The sequence below is a fragment of the Saccostrea cucullata genome, unplaced genomic scaffold (assembly GCF_032062105.1).
Source record: "Saccostrea cucullata isolate Sc308-1 unplaced genomic scaffold, CSIRO_AGI_Scuc_v1 ctg5577, whole genome shotgun sequence".
NCBI classification, from domain to species: Eukaryota; Metazoa; Mollusca; class Bivalvia; order Ostreida; family Ostreidae; genus Saccostrea; species Saccostrea cuccullata.
In genome coordinates, this window is record NW_026935140.1 from 12885 (window position 1) to 37067 (window position 24183).

General features: G+C 33.4%; 3 protein-coding genes and 1 long non-coding RNA gene across 4 annotated transcripts; all 4 read left to right on the plus strand.

Annotated features, from left to right (window-relative positions):
- The first annotated feature begins 1085 nt into the window (after nt 1-1085).
- Nucleotides 1086-2847, plus strand: LOC134242006 (bifunctional peptidase and (3S)-lysyl hydroxylase Jmjd7-like). The gene is made up of 4 exons (XM_062724014.1): nt 1086-1504; nt 1856-2038; nt 2441-2583; nt 2749-2847. The coding sequence occupies exons 1-4, from the start codon at nt 1241-1243 to the stop codon at nt 2828-2830; spliced, it is 672 nt and encodes a 223-aa protein (XP_062579998.1). The 5' UTR covers nt 1086-1240; the 3' UTR covers nt 2831-2847.
- A 9446-nt stretch (nt 2848-12293) lies between these two features.
- Nucleotides 12294-13695, plus strand: LOC134242008 (uncharacterized). The gene is made up of 3 exons (XR_009986782.1): nt 12294-12460; nt 12552-12662; nt 13655-13695. It is a non-coding gene; the product is annotated as an uncharacterized LOC134242008 (long non-coding RNA).
- A 1003-nt stretch (nt 13696-14698) lies between these two features.
- Nucleotides 14699-16497, plus strand: LOC134242009 (collagen alpha-3(VI) chain-like). Its single transcript, XM_062724015.1, has 4 exons — nt 14699-14708; nt 14861-15147; nt 15265-15553; nt 15884-16497. The coding sequence occupies exons 1-4, from the start codon at nt 14699-14701 to the stop codon at nt 16453-16455; spliced, it is 1158 nt and encodes a 385-aa protein (XP_062579999.1). The 3' UTR covers nt 16456-16497.
- Nucleotides 16498-21620: 5123 nt separating this feature from the next.
- Nucleotides 21621-23568, plus strand: LOC134242010 (C-type lectin mannose-binding isoform-like). Its single transcript, XM_062724016.1, has 4 exons — nt 21621-21624; nt 22220-22399; nt 22767-22886; nt 23438-23568. The coding sequence occupies exons 1-4, from the start codon at nt 21621-21623 to the stop codon at nt 23566-23568; spliced, it is 435 nt and encodes a 144-aa protein (XP_062580000.1).
- Nucleotides 23569-24183: the final 615 nt, after the last annotated feature.

Sequence of the window (24183 nt, forward strand, 5' to 3'; positions counted from 1 at the left end):
CCAAAGCTTCCAGAGAAAACCAGACCAAGTAATGTTTTTTAAATGTCTTAACTGACTCTGAAAACAATACAGGAAATCGATCTTTAGGAATAAGCAGTAGTAACATCGCCCATTTTATTTCTGGGAAAGTATGCGTTCTTTACAGGTGTGCATAGTTTACAATGTAGGTAGAAAATGTCTATTTTTGAAAACGACTAGTGTAGGAACTAAACTGAGCCATTTTCCAAACAAGTACCCAAAACAGATCTGAAATCATTTTTTGAATTTATACAGAAGTTGACTTATAATGGTTCATAATGAGAAGTCAGTTCGAGAAAAGGTTATTTATTCAAGTTAATATTGTGTTGTGTAGCTTTTATTCCATTTCGTGTGTGTATGCACTATCAGGGTGTTTTTCGCTAGATTTTGTTTTAAGGAGAGCAAAGTCTACATGCTTAGTTGCTTATGTGACTGATGGTTGCAGTGTTACTGATCTCTCGAAAGAGTATAAACAATTTCAGTCTCTAAGAAATCTGTTGCTGAATAATGCACATGGAATCTTGGTTGGATTTATCGATATTAATGACAGATGGCCCGATGAGACAGTTTTTGGAAAGCATAATGAAACTATTCACATTGGAAATGTAGTGTTATTCGAGAAAATAAAGAAAGATAGACATGAATTATATCCTATTCTGCAATCTCGAAGTACTTTTCCTTTTGTTTATAAAGACAATTTCCACATTGAAAATCTGATAGACTTTATAAATCAGGGTTGTGGCGCGTTTCTTAATGCTACTGGTGGTTTATCCAAACAAGGATTTCATCGTAAGAAGATTCTGCAATCAAAATTTTACGTTAAACATGTTTCTGATGTTCAATTCAAAGATGTGTTTTTGCAAAAGTGTTCTGAAAATGATAACTTTTGTTACTCTGATCGCAATTTGCAGGCTCATAAAATCCCAAGACTTCCCGAATGCGATAGAATTCCCGTTCCATCACGTGAAGATTTTTTCCACAAATATTTGAAAAAGTCAAAGCCTGTTATTTTCAAAGGAGTTCTAAAAGATTGGCCAGCATATACATGTACAAAATGGTCAAACAAATACTTGAGAGAAAAATATGGTGAACACGAAGTTTTGTTCCAACTCACGCCACATAATGAATTTGAAAGAATCGAACCTATTAATATTTGGCAAAATCGTGAAAATTTCAAGTTTTTCAAACATACGCCGATCAGATCTTTTCACCAGATCTAGTGATGGTAATGCCTGCTATTGAAAAAAGAAAATTGTCGGATTTTATGGACATCGTGAATGGAATTTCTAATGGATCTATTGATAATATGTCTGCGTATCTACAATATGCTTCCATACCTCAGTATCTTCCTAAACTGGAGAAAGACATTCGAGAAGAGATTCTCTATAAGGGTCTCTTAGAAAGGGAAATGCTAAACATTTGGCTTAGCGACGGAAAAACTCTTGGAAAATTGCATTTTGATGCACATGATAATTTTCTTTGTCAGGTGAAACTAGTTTTTTTTAGATAACCAAATTATGTTTTAGTATAAATATCTCATAAATAATATCCTTAATTTGTTGAAATTAACAAGATGTAATATTTTCCTAGATAGATTTCAATTTCTCATGTACCACATTTCGAAATTTTTTTTTTTTAAATATACATTGCATGAGTAAAATTAATTTTCAAATGTAATAATAAACAAAATACGTCTGGATTTTAAATTGAATCCCAGACAATGCATATAATTATGTAAGTTTTCAATTATATTGTATTTATAATTTTGATAAACAACAACAAACATTCATAAATATTAAATTTAATTAATGTTTATTCTTTTCGGACATTTATATAGATAAGTGGCAGAAAGGAAGTTATTCTATTCGATCCTCACAACAACCATCAATTATATGAGGGTCACCTTCAAGCAGCTCGTTTGTCGTATAACTTTACAACGAAATCTTTTCAAAGACAATACTTAGAAGACACCACTATTCAAGTATTTTCTCCCATCGACATCAAAAAGCCCAATTATACAGTAAGTATATGGTTTTTGGATGAAGCAATACACAATTGTATATCGAACTATTGCTCAAAGACACCAGTATGTTGATCTCCTACATAGAAACAATTCAGTACTAGTAATTGTAATTCAACCCTTTCATGAACTACTAGTATATTAGATACAGTTTGTTCGAAGCACCTAAAGTTATAGTACTTAGAATATAAATCTTTGAGAAACAACGTTTGTGATATCAAAATATAAAAAATTCATATCCATTCATTTGACATGTGAGCAAGATTGTGACTTGTGCTTTTTACATCGACATCTGGAAAAAAACATATATTCCTTTAAATTCCTCTTGTTAATGAAAAATGGTTTTTTAATTAAATCTTTGATTTATAACCTTCTGTATTTTGAAACTGTTTCTTTTGACAGAGATTCCCATTGTTCGGAGAAACCTACCCCCTGAACTGTACCCTAGAGGAGGGGGATGTTCTGTACCTTCCCTCCTTCTGGTGGCATGAAGTTCAGTCCTTTCCTAACATTACTGCAGGAAGGAATCTAGCAGTTAACTTCTGGTAATATGTATACTAGTGCTAGTATTTATATATACATGTATGTTCATTTTAATAAAATTATGGATATCAAATTACATTGAAAACGTCTACATGGTAGTGCAAAGAATGATTTGACCTCTCATTATATGGTCATATGGTATCTGTTGTTTTCCACTTTTATTTCAGGTATGAACCGTTTTTAAATCGAGACTACCCCTGTCCTGAGTGCCAACTGGACGTCAATCCCAAGTACAGACATCTCTTGTGATACACCTTCAAACTTCTCTGAATGTTTTCTCTACTTGCCTGAGTTGTTTCTATACCAACTCTAACAATATCATTGTCCGCAAAACATAGATTGGAAAATTAAAATGAAACATCTTTTATTTGTTCTTTTTATAATTTTCTTAAGAAATATAACATGATACATTTGAACACAAATGGCTGGTGAACACACAATTCGAACGATTATCTATATTTTAACCGAGTATTTTCTTTTTTGCAAAGCAGATACAAATAAATAAATAAATAAAATATCATAAGAATTTGTATTTTTTTTTAAATTAGTTTTATGCAGAAAACAGCGTTAGTTTCAAAATAATCACTCTTCTTTTTTGCTGCACATGTGACAACGTGCTTGTCAAACGTGATACAAATCATAAAATTGTTTAATTTTAGATGTTATACTTTTATCATTATCAAATACCAATCGATATCTTTGGCGTTCTGATGGACACGTCAATAGCATTACATAAGCAGCATTGTCCGCCGACAAATTGTAATACATGTTACTTTTAAGAAAAGTATGGATAATTCATTACTTCCGCCGACCCTGGTAAAATAATATATGTACCTATATAAACAGTAAGCCCAATTGGCAAATAGTGGCGTCTCCATATGACTTTAAAATTCTCCAGGGCGACAGTAGACAATGATAATGACAATGACGAAAGAGTACAATGCTTAAAAAATTTTTTTTTTTAATATTGTAGATTATTTGCTCTTTCCTTTCTTCTATCCGTGTTTTTTTCAAAGAAGGATATGGAGATAACGAACCGTATTTAATCTCAAAGTCCATAAACAATACAAAATTAGAGCAGAGCAAACACGGACCCCCGAAACATCAGAGGTGGGATCAGGTGCCATGGAGGAGTGAGCATCCCCTGCCGACCGGTCACACCCGCCGTGTGCTCCTTGTCATGATCAGGAAATAACGGAAAAAATCCGTCGTCAATTCAGTGTATAAATAATGGACTAACAATTGGTATGAAAAACGTCAGTCAGCATTTGACTCAATGATAAACTGTATTTGCTGACAAGGTCATTGTATCGACCATTATGATAGAACTTACGAAATGATGACTTTAAACGAGATATACTTGTATACCTGATATTCTTTTTTCGTCAACTTGCTTGTCAATAATTTACCTCGTTTTAGAAATTGTTCATACGTAGAGCATGCTCTTGCGTATCGAATCAACTGAGATATATATACTCCGTATGCAGGTGATGAAGGTACATGTATATTGCTGCATAAGTAAGGGAAGTTGACGATAGAAAAGTTAATGTCATCACGTTTATCATATAGCTTGGTTGTTAGATTACCATTAGTGTCAAAATCATTTTTATATAAACAAATGACTCGGTATCTAAAATCAATATCAGGCACGTAGCATCGTTTTTGAAAGTGGGGGGGCCAACCAGAGAAAAATTTTTTTTTACTTACCTGAAAAAAATTCACAAGCAAAAAAAAAAAAAAAAAAGGAAAGTTAATTGTCTACCAAAGTCGAAAATCCTATTTAGTGGGGGAAGGGGGGGGGGTGCGGGGGTAGTGGCCAACTTTTTGAAAGCCAAATTACTTTCACTTCCAATTTTTTTTCCTACAAATCCTTGATAACACTATACTATGGTAAAATGTGGGGGGGCCAACCTTCCTTTCAATGAACATTTCCTATAGTAAAGGTAATGTTGGCCAAAAAAGGGGGGGGGCAGGCCCCCCCTGCCCCCCCCCCCCCCCCTGTTGCTACGTCCCTGAATATGTTTATACCTTATCAAATTTCTGTGTTGTGAAGGGGAAAAAATCACATTATGTCTTTAAAATTACTTGCTTGGTTATTTAAAATCTTTGTTCTCTATTTTTATCCTGTATTTTGCTTAATTTTGAGAAATTTCTCTTCAAACCTACTACAATGTAAAACGGTTAACTTTTATGCTGTAACGAGGTATACTGAATTGCTATCCGGAAGGCTATTTCAAGCATAATTTCAAGACATAATGCGAATTTAACACCTTTAAAATGAAAGATGGGAGACTCTTCATTATATTTAGTAAGTATGTGCTCTCTCTCTCTCTCTCTCTCTCTCTCTCTCACACACCCCCCCCACACACACCCTCACACACACACACACACCCTCACACACACACCCTCACACCCTCACACACACACACACACACCCTCACACACACACACACACACACACACACACACACACACACACACACACACACACACACAGTTATCATTTGTTAATATGTATTTTTAAAGATACATATCTATGGTTTTCCGTTACTGGGGTATCATACCGGAGTGAGACTCGTCCAGATAATGGACTTGCATATTTGTTTAACGAAGAAAGTGTAACCTGGGATGTGGCAAAATACCGATGTGAAGACCTTGGTGGAAAATTAGCGACTGTGCATTCATATGAAGATGAAGACTTTATCGTTAGTAAGTATGCAATTAACTACAATTTCAAGTTAACCACAATCTCAGAATTGCAGAATTCATTTAATTGTTTTATGCACCAATTTTTGAATATTTTATTTCCTGACAATACAAATTGAAATATGATCTATTTTCTATTGATTCTTAAGAACACCTTCTGACGGGAAACTATCAAATAGGAGCAGGAGACCATGTAACGATTGCGGGATATTAACCTGGGTAGATGGGACAATTGTGAATGTGAATGGCCCAAGGTACTGGGCTCCGGGTAAGACTTGAATCTGTGTTTACTGTGTCCCTTTTTATAAGGCCTGTATTGCTAGTTTATTTAGAACCTTGTTGCCTTTTCGCGACAACTGTTTACTGCTTTTCTGCGATTTGGGTTTTACGAAATGATACGTATTATCTCCCTTTTTAGGTCACCTAAATCACTGTTTTCGTTCATCGTCGTACGTCGTTCGTCGTCAATCGGTCGTAAACTTTTGAACATTTTTAGCTTCTTCTCTGCAACCACTCAACCAATTTCCACCAAATTTGGCATTAAGCATCTATGGGTGAAGGGGAACAAAATTTTTGAATTTCATGGTCCCTGCCCCCCGCTCCCCCCCCCCCCCCCCGCCCTTGGGGCCTGAGGGGGGGAGCAAAACCATTAAAATTAATGCAATCTATAAAAATCTTCTTCTTTACTCCTGGACATCAAGCAGTCAAATTGTTAGAATAAATGCAATGACAATTGAGTCCTCTACCAAAATTGTGAAATTCATGGCCCCAGGGTCAGGGGTTCTAGTGCTAGGGCGGGGCTCTATTGATTATATAGTGAAAATGCATTATTTCTTTAAAAATCTTCTTCTCTTCTCCTTGATATCAAATAAACTAACTAAGTACATTGTTATGATGAGGAAGAATGCCTCTTCCAAAACTGTGAATTTTATGGTCCCAGGGTCAGGAGTTCTGGTGTTAGGGCGGGGCTCTATTTATCATATAGTGAAGATACATTAATTCTTTGAAAATCTTTTTCTCTGCTCCTGGGTATTAAACAAACAAACTAAGTATATAGTTATGATGAGAAAGAATGCCTCTTCCAAAATTGTGAAGTTTATAATCCCAGGGTCAGGGGTTCTGGTCTTATGGTGGGACTCTATTGATTATATAGTAAAAATACATTAAATCTTTGAAAATTTCCTTTTCTGCTGCTGGGTATTTAGCAGATGAACTACCTAATATACAGCTATGATGAGCAAGGGCCATTCTTCCTGAATTGTGAATTTCTTGGATCAGGGTCAGGGGTACCATAGAGGGGGGTCTACTTATACATTGAAAATGAATTAATTATTTGAAATCTGCTCCTTGGTATTAATCAAACATTTTTGATAAACAAGGTTGCCTTTTCCGAAATTGTGAAATGTGTGGATCAAGGGTCAGGGATTTATGTATGGTTGTGGCACTTCTGATTAGTGCTGAATATTACTGATTATTTGAAATGCATTTTTTGTTCCCCTACTCTGTCTATGGGTATTAAGTAACCAAACTAAACATGATAAGTGTATAGTTATGATTAGCAATGGTGCCTCTTTCAAAATTGTGAGGGCCATGATGTCTAGTTTAAAACATGAACCAAATTCCATCATTGGAAAGTTGTTGCATGATGCTCAGGTGACCTATAAGGCCCATGGGCCTCTTGTTTGATAAATGTTGTCATAGAAATATTCATCTGTACGTACCTGTAGTTCCCCAAAGCAGTCTATGCTCTGAAGTGAGGAATTAAACTCATGATGATAAAAATAGTATGAATCTTGCAGTTCACACTCGAAGGTGTTAGGTTTTATATGTTCCAAACAATATGAAAATTGTTGTTCATACAGAAAAGAATCGGGTGAACATATGAATTTACATACAGAAAAGAATCGGGTGAACATATGAATTTACATACAGAAAAGAATCGGGGGAACATATGAATTTACATACAGAAAAGACGGACGCACGAGATTTACATGCATAATAGGCCTCCTCTTCTTGACGAAATGTACATTCCGGTAGAATGATCAAGAAATCAACTGAACTAACTGTCAAAGAGTTTCAACAGATAAAGCAAATAGAAATGGAAGTATTAAGAAATATGAAATTGATGATATTGTAACGTTACTGAATATTTTTTTGCAGGTGAACCCAACAACCGCAGAAATAATGAATGCTGAATGGAATTTAGGATGTATGGCTCAAAATTTATGTGGAATGATATCCATTGCTTCAATTTGAATGGTTATGTATGTCAGTGTAGGTATCGGTAATAATGTTATAAATTATTGTTTAACCACCTCCTCCCTGAAAAAAAAATATATGAAGCTAGAATCATCAAAATATAAATATTGTATAAACTTTGCAATTGATTTTTTTTTATTTTATTGCATAATAATTTAATGTTTTTGAAAAAGGATGTAATTTGCATATTTTTGTAAATAGACAATGCATGTCTTTCTTCGCCTTGTATGAATAATGGAACATGCACACCCCAGGGAATGGATTGCGAATGTGAATGTGAACTGACTTTTAGCAATAAATCCAGCAGCAATATAGGTTTGTCATATTTCTGCAGGTTGCCTTATCATCAAATTCTTACACAGACTTACAATAATGAAATATTTATTTCCCTTTTCTCTTCCCAAAAGACAAACGATTTATTACTTGTCATGCTCATACGTTCTAAAAATGTTGATTATCTTAGTCATGCAAACTCTTAAAAACAATCTTGTGTAACAAATACTTTTAGATTGCAATCCTGGACCTGCTGATATTGTTTTTGTTGTGGACACCTCGTCAAGTTTAGAAAACAAAACAAGCAAATGTTTAGAGTATATGAATAGAATTATAGATCGACTACCTCTAGGCAATGAAGGATTTCAAGTGGCGGTTATTTCATACGACTTTGAACCATTGGAACATATCACACTTGGCCGATATCAAAAAGCAGAAACGATTAAAGAAGAAATGACAAGAATCCGATTTAAAGCAAAGGGATCCACCTACACTGAAAAAGCTTTGAGAAAAAGTTCCAAAGTATTTTTTAATTAATTCAAATGAATATTGTTCAAATTCCGTATAATCTGTAGAAAATAATATTCAAAAAAATGATGATAAGAGGAATTATTGATTTTTTGCTTTATTTTTAACCAGATACTCAGTGATAAACATACGAAAAAGAAAGCTCACAAACTCATCGTCATCATATCAGATGCCTGTCAACTGATAGATACATAACCATTAATGAAGCAGAACGCTTCATTTTGTGGCCACATCACGTCATTCTTACTATAGGAATAGACGAGCCAATTGATCACCTCGACCTAGTCCAACTAGCTTCAAAAGATCTGATGGACATCTACGGGCCTTTAGTATTCTCTTCGTCTAATGAAGACACAATAAATTTGATCCTAAGAAAGACTTTGCACGAAGATTGTTCAAGTAAGGTTTGATTAGATTTACTTTGTCGTTTTTGTGTTTATGAAGAACATATAAAATGCATCCCTGCATAGAAGTCTTGGACTTCCTAGATTTTAAATAAAGTAAAGCTTTGACAGTGAAGTATTTGACAATATATTAAAAGATGTAATATACATGTATATGCCAAAATGGGAGACAAAAAAAACATTGTCTTATATTTAAAAATTAACTTGTTTTCAGATTGCAGTGTCTCTAACAAAACTGACGTCATAATTATTCAGGACAATGCATTGACTGGAGATGATTTTCATTACTCATTGAATGTTGCAACAGAAATAGCTCACAGATTTATTCTTACAAGAAAGGATATCAGACTTGGGCGAATATCTTTTGATGGGAACGACTTTGCTTATTACAGTCATGACGTACAGTTTCTGGCAAACTTACAAAATTTTAATCCCGGGAAAAAATTGGATTCTAATATAGAGCGTTTACTGACTGATACGTCAGTTCAACTTGTCTCATCTGGTGTGGACAGGAACAAAGTTTTTGTTATCATAACAGATGGTCATTGGTCAATTGTGAGCAGAGTGGAAGAGAAAATGGAAGATCTAAGTCGACAAAACATCACAGTTATAATTGTGGCTGTCACGGAGGATTCTAATTTTACCACCTTATACAGAGTGGTGCATGACCCATTCTCTGTTTTTTTACATCAATGAAAAGAAAAGATGGAACAACATAGATATCATTGTATCCCAAAGTTTTAATTGTTAATTTTAAGACATACTTTTTTTAAATCTAGGATAGTCCATTGTCTATTGAATCAATAGTTATTACAACTACTTTTATTTGTTATATTCTGAATAAGGTAAAATTTTTTGTGACAGTTGCTGAGAACTGTACTGAGGGCGGAATTTCTCTTAAATTCTAATATGTCTATAATGCAACATTGAAATCAGTTGATCATAGAGTGTAAAAAAATGTCTTGGCCCACAATAGGGCAATGCAACTATTGTTTTTATCCCCAAAACACTATGGCAAGAAGGTCCCCCCAAGAGCACAAAATTTTGTGTATACAACACTTTATTTGCATTATCAAATATTTTTCTTAGATAAACCCATTGGAGAGAAAATATGTTCAATTTTGTATGAACTTGAATCACACGGCGAGATGATATTTTGCCTTCATATTTCTGCCACGGTTCAACTGGTTTCGGGATATTTCAAAGTTGATAGCGATGAAAAGGATAAAATGATTGAAAAATATGGATAATTTTCAATCAACAGATGTACAATAAATCTTCTTTCAATGTGAAAAATGTTTTGAATACTATAATTAGCCTAAAGCCGAACTTACCTGTTTAAACCCGAAATTCTTTTGGACTTATGTAAACTAAAACAGGCGATACCACCGCTTTTGACCTTAAGTGTTATATGAATTCATGAAATACTAAGATTATTCTCAGCAGTGATCATTGTTCTTTCATTATAAACAGAGAATTCCTGAGCTGGACTGCTGAATATGAATGTAAGCAGTCAAATCGAACTCTCAAGACTAAATTGCCCGTCACAACATAGCAATACGGCGGCCCGTTCGTATAATAAATGCAGTTTTACTCGGATTTTATTCATATCAAATGTAAATATAATAAACAACAATGGTAAAAAGTTCTCTGGGAAATGAACTTGGTTGGTACATGATCAAATCTACTGAGATGCCTTCGGGCTTCACAGGATTGATCACGTGACCAATTAAGTTCATTTCCCAGAAGACTATTTAACATTCATTTGCTGTTTATTTCTTAATTAAACAAAGTGACACGATCAAAGTATTTTCTGATCGTTTTTTCATGATGTTTGAAAGAACAGGATAACTGCATATAAGACACCAAAATACATACATGAAATATAAAGAGAGTATTCAAGAGTCCATGAAACAATACAAATTTTGAAGCAGAGCAACCAATAATGTCTTAAATCTTAGTGGATCAGGTGCCATGTAGGAGTGAGCATCCCCCAGTGTTCAGGATGTAAATAATGATCTAACAATTAATATGAAAAACGTCAGTCAATATTTGACTTGATGATTGACGGTGTTTGCATATAAGGTCATTATTTATCGACTCTAAGAGGAAACCAAGATATCGGTCTGCATGAGACGTATCTGCCTTTTTTAAGCAATTTGCGGTGTAGTTTCTTTTCAGTCGTCTTCGACTTGACATCAGACTCTATTGTTTGTAACTATTATTTCTATGTAATGATGGCATCTTTTCTTTTTGTCTGTCCAGCTAAAAGTAATAATATATATTATATTTTACAGCTCAGATAAGCTATGTGTTCGATACGTTCAATCGAAACAATTTGAACGCGTCCAGATACTTTGTGTGATTTTTGTCAGAAACGTCTGAAATAGGCAGAGTTTCCCGTTTTCATAAATTAATCGTGTGACAAACTCTGCCGCCTTGTAATATAGAAATATACAACTTACATGTATGCCACTTTATGTGCAATTTCGAAACCCAGATTTTAAGAATAACATTGTCTGCAAGAGAGGTTGGCAATCAAAAAGGAATTTCTAATTTTTTACCAAAATGCAAAGATTGCACATTTACAAGAGAGTTGTAATTTGCGTGCAAAATAATAACAAACACTTTAAACCATAATTTAGATGTTATTCAACAAAGTAAATTCTTTAGAATCTTTTGAATATGAGGTGTCTTTGATCTCTAACTTAGGATTTCCTACCCTAATAGGACCAAATTCTCTTTCCTTAAATGTCCATCGAGTACATAATACATAAGTACATTTTATAGTAGAGAAGGATTGACCAAGTTTTAAAAATGTAATTAACTAAGCAGTAGTTAATTAAAAAAAAAATTTTAAAAAGTCTTTCACACTTGTGAAATGGAATTTAAAAATATTGACGTCTTATCAAAATTTCTGTTGTAGAACAAAAAAACACCAGTCATAATCTGGTATTTAAATCTTTCAAACTTAACATTTCCCGCCGTTTTAATTTTTTTTTGATCCAATATTTTTTTCCGTTCTCAAGATTAAAAATACCCCCCAATGACGAAGCCAATCACTTGAAGTATGTTATCTTAATTGGATCTTTCTTCAAATTTATTTTTAGCGACCAAATTTCTGTCTTTAAAGCAAATGTGCATGTTTTGTATTTAGAATGAAGTCATGTAATTTTGATCGATATAGTACCGGGTAATTAGACTTTGTTTATTATCTTTTTTGTGCATTTTGTTAACAATTGAAGGAATTTTTCTATAGATTGATTCAATTGTATATCAGTTGAATCTAATATTGAAATAATGATATGGTTGATCAGATACTTTGAAATATAATTGTTATTCGACTATATCCCATGATCCTTATTTTCAATCTATATTTAGGCTTTTGGATTTTTATTTAATACATGTACTTACGAAATGAAACGTTGGACGCTTTTCATAACATTCGGTAAGTTCTTTTCTCTCTCACTTTTTTCTTTCTTTCTCTTGCACACCCATTTCACGAATTATAATTAACCACTTATATTCAAAGGAATCATCGTTTCCTTCCCTACAATACTATGCCACTGGGAGACTCGTCCAGACAATGGACTTGCCTATTTTTTTGGAGATGAAGAAGTAACCTGGTCTGAGGCAGAAAAGCGATGTAATAATTTCGGGGGATCAGTAGCGATGGCACGCTTTGATGAAGATCAGAACTTCCTCGTTAGTAAGTAAAATAAATTTTACTATCAATTGTAAACATTGTTTGATTTTGACTAATACAATTCGAGTTTGAATCATTCATTTATTATTTTTAGAGAACATTAAATCTGGAAAGTATTACATAGGAGGTAGGAGATCCGACAGCGGAAATTTTGCATGGTTAGACGGGACCCCTATCAATCATGAGGATCCACGCTGGGACTCAGGTTAGGGATGCTTTTTTGACTCCTATAGGTACGGAATCTTTTCTAAATCCCCCTATAGGTCACGTTTACCTTTTGATGAGCCCTATGTATCAGATCCACTATAAGGCCCGTCTGTAAAAAAATGTTTTGTTGATTCTGCGTTTAAATATTCATTACATACTAAGAAGCATAAAAGCGCAATTCTGATTTTTAGCTCAACTCGACGAAGTTGGGTGAGCTTAATATATGTTGCAGGTCAGTTAAATTCGGTACCAGGTTAAAGATTTTGGTGCAATTTTCTTTTTAAGTACTTTTATGACCTACATTAATCAAATGAATGGAGGATGCTTCCAGACGTTTCTTTTTACCATCCAAAGATTCAGCTGCTGTTGCAATTTCACCAGATTAGTATTTTTGGAGCAGGTTACAATTTTGGGTGCAGGGTCAAAGTTTTCCTGCAGGTCTCATTTCCAAGTAGCTATGAGTCCAATGTTGACCAAACTTGCGTGGATGAAACATCTAAGGATGCACACTAATAGACTGGCTTTTAATGCTGAATCTGTACAGGTTGAAGTTTTCGGTGCATGTCTATTACTTAGAAACTGTATATAAGAGCTATCTGCACCAAATTCGTATGAATGATGCATCAGGGAATGAACTTTTAAACTTGCTTCGGATGCTGGATTTGAAAACATTTTTATGCCCTCGTAAAGGAAGATTTGGAGGTACCTAATTTTTTGCCTTGTCCGTCAGTCTGTCTGTTTATTTTTCTGTTTGTCCACAAAAAATTTAACCTAGCCCATACACTGTAACGTAAGGGGCTCTGAATTTCATATTTCATGTGACAAGACCTATCTTTGGGTTCCACCATTTTACCTCTTGACTCTGACCTTGGAGTGTCACCCTCCTTAAAAAAAAAACCTTGGCCTTAACTTTTGAACAGTTGCTTTTAGGGCTTTCATACTTCATACGTGTATTAATTGTTTTCTTTTAATATCTTACATTGTGTGCAGGTGAACCAAACAACCACAAAGGAAACAACGAAAATTGCATGGAACTTCGTGACAATGGAAAATGGAATGACATCCCTTGTGGCAGTCCAAAGGGTTATGTTTGTCAATGTACGTCATCAATTGTATGAGAATAAATGCAATGTAGAAACAAATTGTAAATTGAATGGTAAAAAATGTCAACAAACATCTTTCAAGCCTTTCAAAATTATGATATCAAGATTTCACGATTTAATTTTAATATATTGTAATGTTTTGACCTAGCACGGTCTTTAAGAAAAGTTTTTTAAAAACTTTAGTTGAACATTATGACACCAAAATTTTTTCTTTCAATTTGATATCTTTAACTACTGAACCATTAAATAGTGTATAGTAATTAAGGAATGTCAAAGAAGTCTAATTTGAAAATGTTTTGAAACATAGATAATGCGTGTTTTCCCTTGCCCTGTATGAACAACGGAACTTGTGTACCCATGGGATTGGCGTATAAGTGTGAATGTGTCCTGACCTTCAACAATAAACACAACTGCAACATAGGTAAGTCAAATTAACAAAGAGTCCTGACGCTGATCTTATAATTCAGATGCCATGAAGCATAAAGTATCCTCTGTCGACCGGTCACTCGCGTCGTGTAAATAAACCTTGTAATAATAAAAAAAATAGAAATTATTAAACACTACGCAATGTGAGTAATGCCTTAATAATTAGTTTGAAAAATGTCAGTCAACATTCTTCTTAATGTCGGATTATGTATATACATATTATAAGCTCTAATGCTAGAAATATTTCATGTCAAAAAGTAAAGTAAATAAAATCAAAAATTTTTGTCTGAAAAAAAAATTCAATTAAGATTAATCTGTGTTTATAAAAGTAAATGAGAAATGATATAGAATAAAATATTTTATAAATCTTTTATTCATATTTTATCTGAATTTAAGTATTCAGTTTTAATTTGTTATAAGTGGAGTTCTAATTAAAAATATTTGTTCCTGATATTGTAATCTCCAATAATTTCTAGAAGAACTAGAGGTAATAATTTGCAAAAGTATGAGGAAACGTAAAGCAAGATCAGAACACCTAAATTATGAAAACAATGTAAATAAACAAAAAAAAAATTAAATTAAACATCTGACTGATGCCTAATTAGATCAATTTATCAATTATCAATTTATTATTTTTGAATTAAATGTATCAATTTATTATTTTCAGATTGCAGCCCTGGTCCCGCTGATATTGTCTTTGTTGTGGACACATCTTCTAGCTTAGAAAACAAAACAAACAAGTGCTTGGAGTATATGGGTACAATTTTAGATCGACTGCCTCTGGGTAATGATGGATTTCAAGTGGCGGTTATTTCGTACGATTTCGAACCAAAGGAACTTATCAAGCTTAAGCAATATAAAAATGCAGAGGATATTAAAAATGTTGTTACAGGAATCAACTCTAAAACACAAGGCGCCACGTACACAGAAAATGCCCTGAGGAAAAGTGTTGAAGTGAGCTTTAAAATTTTTTAAATAAATATAATATAAAAACTAATAAAGAGTACTTTTCAGGAAGTGAAAAAGATCTTAATAATATTCATTCTTTTATTTTTTTTTTTTGAAAAACAGATACTCACTGATGAAAATTCAACACAGAAAGCACACAAAATTATCGTTATCATATCAGATGGGCTATCAACCGATAGAGATGCAGCCATTAAAGCAGCAGAACGATTCCGGATGTGGCCATATCACGTGATAATCACAATAGGAATAGGTGAAGCAATTGACCATTTTGAGCTACTCCAATTAGCTTCAAAGGATCAGAAGAACATCTATGGACCATTAGTATTCTCTTCATCTAATGATGAAGCAATTAATATGATTCTAAGAGAGGCAATGCATAAAGACTGTACAAGTAAGAATTTATTTGATTCCTAAGCCTCGTTACCTTTTTACATGTATAAAAATTGACCAACAATTAATGCAAGAACAAAAAAAAATAATAAGAAAACGATTTAATAAATAAATGCAAAATTTTAATCCCAAAGCACAGATGACAAATTGTTTAACAGAAAATAAAATGTATATATTTGGAAATGTATTACTTTAGTCATAGAGAATAAGTCAATGTTAAAAATTCTAATTGTATAAGTTGGAAACACTATGATATTATTCAAATGGTCTAAAATGATAAAGGAAGCATACGAAGACAAAGTGAAAACTAAACAGTACTGCTTAATTTCAGATTGTAGCATCTCTAACAATACTGACGTTATAATTATACAAGACAATAATTTCTCCGGAGTTGATTTCAAGAACTCGCTGAGTGTTGCATCAGAAATAGCCCTTAAATATTTTTTGACAAAAAAGGATGTCCGAGTCGGTCGAATATCTTTCGATATAGACGACTTTGCATATTACAGCCATGACGAACAATTTCTGGTAAGCTTGCAGAAACTTAATCCTGGGAAGAAATCAGAATCTAATATAGAGAGTTTACTGTCGGAAGCAGCTGTTCAACTTCTTTCATCTGGTGTTTCATCTGGTGTGTCATCTGGTGCCAAAAGACACAAGGTTATTGTGATCATCACAGATGGCCACTGGTCAAAAGTGAGTAGAGTTGAGGATAAAATCGGAGATCTAAGCCGACAGAACATTACAACGATGATTGTGGCAGTAACAAAGGATTCTAATTTCACCACCTTATACAGAGTAGTGCAAGATCCTTTCTATGTTTTTTACATCAATGAGAAGAAAAGATGGAATATCATAGATATCATTGTATCCCAAAGTTTTAGCGTTAATTGTGAATTATAAGATTTACTTACTTTTTTCTCGGAAAGTCCACTGAATTTGTAGTTTTTATAGTTACTGTTATCTGATATATTTTGATTTAGGTAAACTTCTTGTGACAGTTGCGGAGAAGTACTAAAGTTGGAATTTATTTTGAATTTTAATATCTGTATAGTGCAACATTAAAATTCGTAGTAAACTAAATGTTAAGGTCCACAAAAGGACAATGCATTGTTTTTAACCCCAAAACACTATGGCAACAAGCTCCCAAAAAGCACACAACGTCACAAGCACACTTTAAAACTATGTGACTCGATAAAAACTTGTAATCGTTTCCTGAGGATTTTCACCTAAATACTAGTAACTGTTTTGAAACAACAGAATATCTGCATAATGAGATACTAAAATACGTATATAAAAGATATAGAGAATATTCAAGCTCAAAAGTCCATTAAATACAACAAATTTGGATCAGAGCAAACACGGATCTTTAAGACATTATAGCTGGGATCAGGTGCCATGGAGGAGTGAGCAGCTCCTGTCGATCGGTCACACCCGCCGTGTGCTCCTTATCATGATCTGGAAATAACGGAAACAATCATGGAGAATTAAGTGTGTAAATAATGGTTGAACAATTAGTATGAAAAACGTCATTCAGCATTTTACTTAATGAAAAAATTGTTTTTGCTGACAATGTCATTGTATAAACTCAAAGAAAAAACAAAGATACTGGGCTGAGACATCTCTGCTTCTCTGGTTGCAATTTACATTCTAGGTTCTTTTCAGACATCTTTGTTTTGACCAGACACTTTGTATGATTTGCGTTAGGAACATTTGAAATTGGCAGAGCTTACCTTTGACATAAATGGATTGTATAAGAAACTCTACAAATCACAGAATTTGACCAGCCTAGAAATGCTCAAAGGGCAAAATTCAATATTGAAATTAGAACAATTCTACGATTGCCAGGTTATTCCTATATCAAAATGAGACTTCATATTGTTGCACAGCTTAAGTATACATGAATATGCGCAAGATGGAAAATTTTGCGCACGAAGATGTATGTGTGGAAAACATCAATTTCGATCATGGCGTAGCTCATGCAAAGCCGTAACTGAATATTCAAAATAATGCCGCCTTGTAATATATAAATAAATGCCACTAAAATCTTATGCTGTTTCGGAACAAACCCGTTTTTAACAATACTGTGTTATTGTCTGCGAGAGAAGTTGGCAATTTAAAAGGAATTCCTTATTTTATTTATTTCTAAAATCAAAGATTGCACATCCACAATGCAAAATAATTACAAGCATTTTGAATCATTATTTAGGTGTCATTCAACATAGCAAACTCTTTAGAATCTTTTGAACATAAGGTGTCTTTTGATCTATAACTTCTGTTTTGAAATTAGTTTGGAAGGGATAGCAGTTACTTAACATTTAAAAAATGTGTTAATTAGTCTATATCTGTTCATATGTTGTCTCGTATAGAAGGTTGTGAGGTCAAAATTAAAGTTATAAATGTTCAAACAATGGTTTTAGCAGATTCATCATGTGCTTTATTCAAAGCACACTGAAAGTAAAGTCTATATGGCATATAAAATACAACTCAGAGTAAATCCTTGTATAGCTTTGATTGGGTTAGAATAATGATTTTATTTTTTTATATAACCAACATATTCTTTGTAAATCCAAGTCCAATAAAAGATCCTTCAAACTATCGATGGCATTATTATTTATTAGTTTGAGAAATTGTCATTTTAGAACTTATTGTAAATTTGGTAGATTATGTACGTATAATAGAAATGCTTTTAAAAAAGATTTGTTCATTATTAGAAGATCGATTGAATATTTATATTTTATTTTACGCTCCATTTGAGACTTGTTTACTCAAGCAGAGATGTCACCTCGGTTTCAAGATTCTCACCCGAATGACCCGTGATCTTCACTTCTAGAAACCGGTGCTTCGCGAAAGGTAAGTCACTATCTATGCTTGTCGCGATGCAGCGAACAAGAATCGAACTTTGGTCTCTCATGGAGCAAATACCCTTCTATTAAACCTCCATGACCGGTAGCAGGTAGAGACAAATACGTGATGAGAGAGGCAGATTTAAAAAGCCAATCTTTTTTTGTTCCTTATCGGATACATGGACAAAAAGGTCTTTTCTTCTCAGCCCTACCTTCCCCGCGTCTCGTATAAAAGTTTGTTTAAAATGAAACAAGTAAAACAGAAGTCAATATGAATTGAAGCATTGATTTTGCTATCAACTGAAAATAATACAAAAGAAAGTGTTCACAAAAAAAAAATTCATTTACTGAGCACATTTGTTATTCACTTTATGTATAAATGACCATTAGATTTCTGAATGACTCTCACCTTTGTGATCGATCCAATTTAAAGAAAACTCATGTTAGAAGAAAAAGATCTTATGTGATTCATGATTTTCTATTTGACTATTCTACAAGTTTAAAACAATTTCTCCATAATTATACAAAAAGATTCATAAATTACTGGTTGAGATCGAAAACTTATAGTACTATTTAGATCAATGTCAAAACTATTTGTCTTCAACATTTCCAAATTCAAAAGCCAGGTAAAAATATTTACACTTGGTTAAAATCTTAATTTGACTGGTTGCATTCTTAAACAAGAGGCCCATGGGCCACATCGCTCACCTGAGCACTAAGGGTAGGAAAAAGTAGAAAATGGCTTTTTATTGTAAAGTTTAAATCCAAAAGTAGTCCCATGACCAATCATGGATTTGCTATTTTTAGAAAATGATTTTTAAAGAATTTTCCTATATATATCTTTAAAAACTTTGGTCGGCCATTTTGGCCCCGCCCTACCCCCGGGGGTCATGATTTGAACAAATTTGAATCTACACTACTTGAGCATGCTTCCATATAAATATGATGAATTATGGCTTTGTCATTCTTGAGAAGAAGATGTTTAAAGATTTTTCCTATCTGTTCCTACGTAAAACTTTGATCGGCCATTTTGGCCCCACCCTACCCCCAGGGGTCATGATTTGAACAAAATTGAATCTACACTACCTGAGCATGCTTCCATATAAATATGATGAATTATGGCTTTGTCATTCTTGAGAAGAAGATTTTTAAAGAATTTTCCTATATATTTCTATGTAAAACTTTGGTCGGCCATTTTGGCCCCGCCCTACCCCCGGGGATCATGATTTGAACAAACTTGAATCTACACTACCTGAGCATGCTTCCGTATAAATATGATGAATTATGGCTTTGTCATTCTTGAGAAGAAGATTTTTAAAGAATTTTCCTATATATTTCTATGTAAAACATTGGTCGGTCGTTTTGGCCCCAACCTACCCCCAGGGGTCATGATTTGAACAAACTTGAAACTACACTACCTGAGCATGCTTCCATATATATATGATGAATTATGGCTTTGTCATTCTTGAGAAGAAGATTTTTAAAGAATTTTCCTATATATTTCTATGTAAAACTTTGGTCGGCCATTTTGGCCCCGCCCTACCCCCGGGGGTCATGATTTGAACAAACTTGAATCTACACTACCTGAGCATGCTCCCATATAAATATGATGAATTATGGCTTTGTCATTCTTGAGAAGATTTTTAAAGAATTTTCCTATATATTTCTATGTAAAACTTTGGTCGGCCATTTTGGCCCCGCCCTACCCCCGGGGGTCATGATTTGAACAAACTTGAATCTACACTACCTAAGGATGTTTCCCCATAAGTTTCATCTTTCCTGGCACAGTGGTTCTTGAGAAGAAGATTTTTCAAATATGCCACCAAATTTTCATTTATTCCCAATTATCTCCCCTTGAATGAAGGCGTGGCCCTTCATTTGAACAAACTTGAATCCCCTTCACCCAAGGATACTTTGTGGCACGTTTGGTTGAAATTGGCCTAGCGGTTCTTGAGAAGAAGTCGAAAATGTGAAAAGTTTACAGACAGACAGACAGACGGACAGACGGACGCCGGACAAAATGGGATCAGAAAAGCTCACTTGAGCCTTCGGCTCAGGTGAGCTAAAAAGAATTTTCCCCTTCCAAAATTAAATATCGAATGGTTTTTCTGAAAATGAACCTCAGACAAAATTGGATTTTGCAACCATTTCCATCCAAAATATTGATATTTTAATGTACAAAATATGATTTTTTTTTTTGTATTACAAAGGATAGTGAAATGTACACTTTTCTTCTGAAATCCAGGAAAGTAACATGTACGACACGTGTTTATAAGAAAATATTATTTGTTCTCTCTCTTCCTCTGTCTCTCTTTTATACATTTTCTCAAAGTTTATCTTATTTACTGAAGAAATGAAATCATCAAATGGTACCGATTTTTAAAAAAAATTTTCCTAACAATTAACGTTCGATAGCCCCCCCCCCCCCCCCCCCCCCCGAGAATAGTTCATACATAAATACATACAAGCACCTCGCTGGAGGAGGTATGATTAAAGGAAAATGTAAGTTTACATTAATTATTTCCGAGAAACGAAAAAAAGAGTACATCATTTATATGAGGAGAGCCCAAAAGATCTATGTAAAAAGGGATGTACATTCTATAGTATAACGAAAATGTAAATAAAATATTGACTTCATTCCAAAATTTAGCTTTGTTTTGAATGTAATACCAAATATCATTTTTAAAGAATTTAATTCATATACTAAATTAGTATGAATTAAACTTTTGAACGTTTTACATTTTACTTTCCATTTCTTTCTTTCCGATTAAAAAAAACCCTTTTCTATGGGTCAAATCACAATATATTTCGATTTCCTTCTTTCCGATTTAAAAAAAATCCTTTTTTTTATGGGTCAAATCACTATATATTATCTAAAATCAGTTCCTTTTAGAAATTTATTTTTAGCAACCGAAGTAATGTGTTTAAAGCAAAGGTTCGACTTTTAAATTTAGAAGTCAGTCAGTTTAATCTGTCCGATTAAATAATGAAAGTTTTTTCTTTATCATTTCATGTTTGCTCGCTAGAACTAGTAAATTGTGGAGAGTTGTCGTTATATTGAAATAAATTGAATAAAGATTAATCAGAGGATTTAAACTATGATTAATTTTTTGAAAGTCTCATGATCCACACTTAATTCAACAAATTCCGGGCTTGTGGATTTTATACGTATATTACCAAAACAATAATAATAAAATGAAACGTTGGAGGCTATTCATGACAATGGGTAAGTTTCTCTCTCTCTCTCTCTCTCGCGGGCGCGCACGTTTTTCATACATTACATTACCACTTATATCTAATCTTTGTAGTTGTTTGATTTTGAATGAATTTTTATTTTTCCTCTAATTTATTAAATTTTGAAGAATCTCAATGAACGTTTATGTTGAAATAATGCCAAGATATTATTGATCAGATATTTCGTCATTAGGAAGTTCAACAATCCTAATTATCAGGACATAAATTTAGGACTTGTGGATTTTATTTTGAAAAAAAAAAAATAAAACACTGGTGGTTATTCATAGCATTTGGTATGTACTGTAAATGTATAATTTTTGGCGTGTACAATATTTGGCGGAAATTAATTTTTCAACAAGTAAGCTTAGATTTGCTTTAGTGCTATCTGAATGTGCTAGATATAAAGGTATGATATACAAGACATTTAGCAATGAACTTGACTTAGCGGACTCTGCTTTCTAAATAGAATATACCGCTAAATGTAATAAGTTTTAAGTATCTGCTCTTTCTATCCCATCTCTTTTTTCCCTCCTCCCTCTGACTTTCCGTTTACACGCCTCTCATTATATTATAACATATATTAAAAGGAATCTGGTTTTCTATCTCTACATTATCTTGCAATTGGGAGACTCGTCCAGAGAACGGACTTGCTTATTTATTTGAAGATGAGAAGAAATTAACCTGGCCCAAGGCAGACGAACAATGTAAAACTTTTGGTGGAAGTTTAGCGATTCCACGGTTTAATGAGGACCAGAACTTTATTGTTAGTAAGTAAAACATGTCCCTTTATCAAATAAATATGGATATAACTACCAGTAATTAAGCTCAAAACTCAACTGAATCAATGCATATCGAGAGCAGAGCAAAGACAATCTCTGTAAAGCGTAGAAGTAGGATTCGGTTCAATGGAGGAATAAGCATCCAGTTTCAATCGGTGACACCCACTGTGTGTTCCTAGTCAAGATCGGACAAATTAACATATACATCAGTAGTGAACTAAATGTATATAATGGCTTAGCAAAAAATATGAAAAACGTCCGTTATTTAATATCTAGCATTGTTTTAATTTGGCTATACATTTTATTTAAGAATAAAATAAGATCAATTTTTAAATAGTTCATTATCATTTTTCAGATTACCTTCAAAAACATAATAAAACTGGCTATTATTACATAGGAGGGATGAAATCCGACAGTGGGTTGTGGACGTGGATAGATGGGACCCCCATAGGCCCCCCACTACATTGGGGTCCAGGTAAGAAAATTTTTCATACATTTTGCATTTCCTAGAAATTTTTTCACCTGTGTCATTCAGACGTTAAACGCTGTCGAAATGATTAATTAAGAAAAGTGCATAAGTACCCATAGACTTTTTAAAATGCTCGGTTGAATTTTGTCGTGTTATCTTTCTCAAAATTTTAGAAAGATTGTCCCCTTAATGCTTCATGTCAATATCTAATCTCTTATTGTGGCCCAAATGTCCCCTGATTTGGAAAAAAATCCATTGGCGTTGCACATTACTAGTAATTTAATTTTGTAATATTATTTGGTCAAGCTGTTGATAATTATGTTTTTGTACAAACATCCACTATTTTGATAATATCTTAATTCAATTTTTTTAAAAAATTTAATCATATTTCAAACCTTATCATTGACAACTTTTCTTGGATTTTATTAATGCCTTCTTTAAGTACTGCATTAATTAAAAAAGGAAGGTATTTATTACATGTACTTAAATACTGTATACTAGATAAAGTCAAATCATTTTTATAATTTCAAATGCCTTTTGAAGTCTTTTTTATGCAGGTGAGCCGAACAACAACTACAACGTCGGAAACAACGAAGATTGCCTAGAACTTCGGAAATATGAAGGAATATTTCAGTGGAATGACATCCCATGTTACAATCTTAATGGCTATGTTTGTCAATGTACGTAATCTAAAAAGAAATTCGTATATTGTGAAAGTAATCTTATACAAGTATATAACACTGCTTGTTGGTGCCAGAGGAAAACATTGAAAAATTTCACCAAAAGGAAAAACCATAATCAACCGAGGCGCAGGTTTTTCCTTTGGTGAAAATTTTTGATTTTTTCCTCAAATACATCCTGTATTTATTATTATATTATACTGAGTGCTTTGTACATATAGAATATTACACTGCTGTTTTGATCTCGGCCCTTGTTTTAGCCCGAGCATTTGGTTTCGGCCCAAGCCGAAAGTATAAAGTACAAAATATGTCCTAGTAATGAGACTAAATATTTTTTGTATCTTAAATTGTTAAGTATTGTAAAATATTTATTCCCTAAAAGTGTATTTTTTACAAATTAGTTAATTAAAACATCCGTATTTTACTATAAATAGATAATGCGTGTCTCTCCTCGCCTTGTTTGAATAATGGAAAATGCACACCCAAGGGACGTGTTTATGAATGTGACTGTGGCCTGACGTTCAACATGAAAGACAGCTGCAATATAGGTAAGAAAAAAGTCAGGAGTACAGATTTAAGAACTAAAACATTTCTGGGTTCTACGAGAAATAGTTTTAATTCAA